Source organism: Rattus rattus, chromosome 11 (assembly GCF_011064425.1).
Source record: "Rattus rattus isolate New Zealand chromosome 11, Rrattus_CSIRO_v1, whole genome shotgun sequence".
Lineage (NCBI taxonomy): Eukaryota > Metazoa > Chordata > Mammalia > Rodentia > Muridae > Rattus > Rattus rattus.
Window position 1 is genome coordinate 4,326,236 of NC_046164.1, and position 4,623 is coordinate 4,330,858.

The 4,623-nt window shown below is 46.4% G+C and overlaps 1 protein-coding gene across 1 annotated transcript; it reads left to right on the top strand.

Moving 5' to 3' along the window:
- The first annotated feature begins 1,419 nt into the window (after positions 1 to 1,419).
- LOC116912726 (C-X-C motif chemokine 2) lies at positions 1,420 to 3,461 on the top strand. Its single transcript, XM_032916858.1, has 4 exons — positions 1,420 to 1,562; positions 1,649 to 1,769; positions 1,888 to 1,971; positions 2,718 to 3,461. The coding sequence occupies exons 1-4, from the start codon at positions 1,484 to 1,486 to the stop codon at positions 2,731 to 2,733; spliced, it is 300 nt and encodes a 99-aa protein (XP_032772749.1). The 5' UTR covers positions 1,420 to 1,483; the 3' UTR covers positions 2,734 to 3,461.
- The last annotated feature ends 1,162 nt before the right edge of the window (positions 3,462 to 4,623 follow it).

Here is a 4,623-nt window from a genome sequence, read left to right on the forward strand (position 1 = left end):
TTAACGTTTATTCATCTTAACATTTTAAGATAGTAACTAGCACTTGGGTGCGTTTAGAAAATAGGAAAATAGAGCGTCAGTCGTAGGTGGGCAGTCTAAGTCCCAGTACCTGGTGTTACAACATTTCCTATCTGGTGGTTCTGAGTATCCAACAGTGCCTTTCACACACTTCTCTGTAAAATGACCACATGGCTCTCAGAGAGCTGCGCTCAGACCCACGACTACCTAAAAGTTGTTACGTGACCAAGAGTCAAAACCCAGGGTGAGAACTAGCTAGTGAAAGACTAAGGCTAGAGTTGAGCATTACAATAGCTTGTCACAATCAGTGAAAGGGCAATACGATCCTCTAGTGGAGAAATCAAATCGCGGGGACAAGAAAGGATGTAAGGATGCATACAGTGGGGGGAAAACTAAATATGTCTCGATAACGGGGGCGCAAGACAGACAGACAGAGAGAGAGAGAGAGAGAGAGAGAGAGAGAGAGAGAGAGAGAGAGAGAGAGAGAGAGAGAGATTTGTAACCTGGCATTTAGATATTTTTTCACAGGTACAGGGTTTTTCTAAGCGGGCATGTGAAGGGCGCTACCTCCTCTAGGTGTCAGCACTGACTGGCGAGTAGACTGTCCCCTGGAGAGCCCTTGCCTCCCCCAGCTGGAGCCCACCGGGAGCCCACCGAGTCTCTGTTTCCTGAATTCATGAAAATCTCTTACACCCCATGTGGTGCTCACCGGCACACTGGAGCCTCGGAAGTTCCCGAATTTCACAGAGGAAGTTATATGAGATTACAACACTTTGTCCTAGGTTAAAGATGAATTAAGCATTTGACACATCTTTTTCCCCAAGCCCGGTAGAAGGATATGACACAAAATGTGATTTACTCGTGCTCGGTACACAGCAGGAACAAAGCACTCTTGTGTACAGCCTGAGATGACTGTATTCCAACAGTGTACTCACGCAGACGTAAATAAATCTTTACCTAGAATTATCTATGAGTATGTAACTAACGGAGACGCACCCCCACTTACTACCCCCTCCCAACGCACGCGCTCTCGCGAGCACACACACACCTTAATTTCTCCAGTCCTAATGACTAAAGTTCCTCAAACTGTTGTCTGCCCTGATGACATCGCTCAGTGACCGCTGTCCTCTAGCAGGTGGTCACTTCAGCACAGACATCACTTCCTTCCTCCTGAGGGTTTGCGGAAGGACATCCCAGGGTCCCATAGTGGAAGGGCAGGGAAGTAGGATGAGACACGCAGTTCATGCGTGCACGTCCCCAACCTACTCAGCTCTCGGGGCGGGGCGCTGTCCTTCTTCCTGATGCAGGGACCCTAAGCTCAGGGGATTTCCCTGATCCCTGGGGCTTTTCCAGTTGTCATGCATAAAAGCAGCTCCCAGGACCTCACAGCCCCAGACTGCACCTCAGGGCCTCCAGCAAGCTCCCTCCTGTGCTCAAGGCTCCAAGCACTCTTTGGTCCAGAGCCATGGCCCCTCCCACTCGCCAGCTCCTCAATGCTGTACTGGTCCTGCTCCTCCTGCTGGCCACCAACCATCAGGGTACAGGTGAGACTCGAGGCTGACATTCTTGGAGGAGCCTCAGGTGGGCGCAGCCATGCCCAGGCCCTCTGACCCACTCTCTTCTCCTACAGGGGTTGTGGCCAGTGAGCTGCGCTGTCAATGCCTGACGACCCTACCAAGGGTTGACTTCAAGAACATCCAGAGCTTGACGGTGACCCCTCCAGGACCCCACTGCGCCCAGACAGAAGTCATGTGAGTGTCTCCCTGGGTAGCTTCTGCCATAACCAGAGTCGCCCAGACCCTCCTATCACCCGGTACTCACCCTTGTGAAACTTCATGCCCTATAACGATTCCCAATTTCTCTCTGCAGAGCCACTCTTAAGGATGGTCATGAAGTTTGTCTCAACCCTGAAGCCCCCTTGGTTCAGAGGATCGTCCAAAAGATACTGAACAAGTGAGTCGTGATTTATGCTTACACCTGACTGGAGAGTTGGTCAGAGTCCTGGCATCCGATTTCTGAAAATTATAGCAGGGGAAATGAAGGTTAACTACAGTTCAGGAACCTGGACTATTATTTCCACTGTTAACTTTTTGTGATCATCAATTTGACCTGCTTCCATCATCTAAAGTCCTTCTCTAATGGATGGTCGACGGGTGTCCCTAAGAATTAAGCAGAACCGGCCAGTGCTGCTGTAAAACCCATTATCTATTAAGATACAATACTTTATCCCTGCCCTTTCCCTGTCTTTGAGCTCTAGAGCTCAAAAACTCCTGGTTTTGGTCAAGGTGAGCTTTTAAGGCTTTCTGATGAAGAGCAGGGATTTGTAGTGAGACCACTTGGAATTCAGGTGTAGGCTCTCCCTCTTACCCTGTCTGAGTTAAGTGAAATAGTACTAAGTACTCTTCTCGTTCACGAGCAACGGGGGGAAGCCATGCCTTTACATTTTTATTCTTAACATCTTGGAGAGTTTGAAGCTGGTGCAATTGTAACCCCAGCTCTATCATTCTAATTTCAAGGCACCCAGAATGGTGATTGCTAGATAGCACAGCCGTGGCTTAGGTAACGGGACCCTGGTGGGCGCTAGAGATGATTGCGTTTGGCGAATAAAACAAGATTCCTGGGTGAAGTCAAAGGAAGAGGGGCTCTGCAGTCTGCCTTTAAAATACCCACTAACAGCAACCGCTTCCTTCTCATCACAGAGGCAAGGCTAACTGACCTGGAAAGGAAGAACGTGGGCTCCTGTACCTCAACGGGCAGAATCAAAGAGAAAAGAAACAAACTGCACCCAGGAAGCCTGGATCGTACCTGATGTGCCTCGCTGTCTGAGAGTTTATCTATTTATTTATATATGTATTTATTTATTTATTTTCAGTGCCTAGATGTTGTTACGTTTACTATGATATTTAAAGATATGCGTTTGTCAGCTCACTGTAGTATCTTAAGAGGTCATTTTAATATGTTGAAGTTTATTGTAATAATGTTCAATGTGTTCAGTCAGTGGTATTTTACTTATGTAGTTGGAAGGTGATGCGTTTTTAAATATATATTTATTACTTTCTGGGGGGAGGGGGAGTTGGGTACTAACTACACCACCTCCACACTGTGATAGAGATTGGGGATGAGGGGGTGGGGGGGCAAACAGACGCAGTCAGATGGCTTTCAAGGCAGGACTGTGCCTGTCCACGTCATTTTCTGTAAGCCCCGAGAAGGGTGGGACGACTGTTATTTCTGTCTCCGTGTTTCTACACTATGTGTACAGCATTTCTGAAGCTGAATGTTCAAGAATCGTAATGTGAATATCCCCTGGACATTCTAGGTCTTCTCTGTAAGGCACAGTGCCTCGTTTAGCAATTGTTTTGTCATGCTTTCTCATGTCTTGAAGTGGGGACATTTATTTATTCATGTACTTTTACAAATAACAAAAAAAAATAAAAACTTTTACTAAAAAAAAAAATCTTGTGCTTATGTTGGTTTTATATCTCAACATTTCGTTCTTCCGTTGTACCAGAGGTGTCAGGAATGCAAAAGAAACTGTCTTCCCCTCAGGGACAGCTACTAACTGAATCCTCCCATGTTTCTGTCAAGGAGGCACATTTGATGCCTTTCAAAGTCTATGTGGGATTTGTCTGTGAAAGAATCCCTCTTTAACGTGTTTTTTTTTCCCCCGAGAACCAACTTGAAGTCCAACACTAACATAGTAGTTTGTGGAATTTTTTAAAAGGTGTTTTTAAAGCTCTCGCTTGAATTATTTTCATAAGCTTTTGTGTGTGTGTGTGTGTGTGTGTGTGTGTGTGTGTGTGTGTGTGTTATAAACATGTCTTGCTTTCCCTCCTAATGAGGTTGATCGGAACTGCAGTCATGTGGCAGGTCCTTCTTCAGAACTCAATCTGCATAATGAAGATAACTCTTAGAAAACATGAGAGACTGAGCACTATATCGGTGTAAAAGACCATGTGAGGGGTTTCTCCTAACCTTCAGGGAGAGATGGTTTAATTTCCTGAAATGCAATGCTTTTCTAGTGTCACCAAGTTTGAAAGCTCTCCAGTCTTGTCAGTTTTAATGTAAGCTGCCCAGACAGACAGGTGCACATGGAATCTCCAGAACAGGGGGGAGATCTGAGCTGTGGAAACATCCCCCAGACCTGAACAGAAGGAAAGGGAGTGTGTGTGTGTGGAGGCAGACAGAGAAGGAGACAGAGGGAGAGGGAGAGGGAGAAATAGAGAGACAGAGAGACAGAGATAGAGAGACAGAGAAAAAGAGACAGAGACAAAGACACAGAGAGATAGAGACAGAGACAGGGAGAGACAGAGAAGGAGACAGAGGGAGAGGGAGAGGGAGAAATAGAGAGACAGAGAGACAGAGACAGAGAGAGAGAGACAGAGAGACAGAGAGACAGAGAAAAAGACACAGAGAGATAGAGACAGAGTCAGAGAGAGACAGAGAAAAAGAGATAGAGAGACAAAGACAGAGAGAGACAGAAAGAGACAGAGAGAAACAGAAAGGGATATAGATAGAGAAAAAGAGAGCAAGAGAGAGAGACAGAGAGACAGAGATAGAAGGAGGTGATTCACTGGGACCTATCCCTGGGCCAGCCATGCTGGCTTA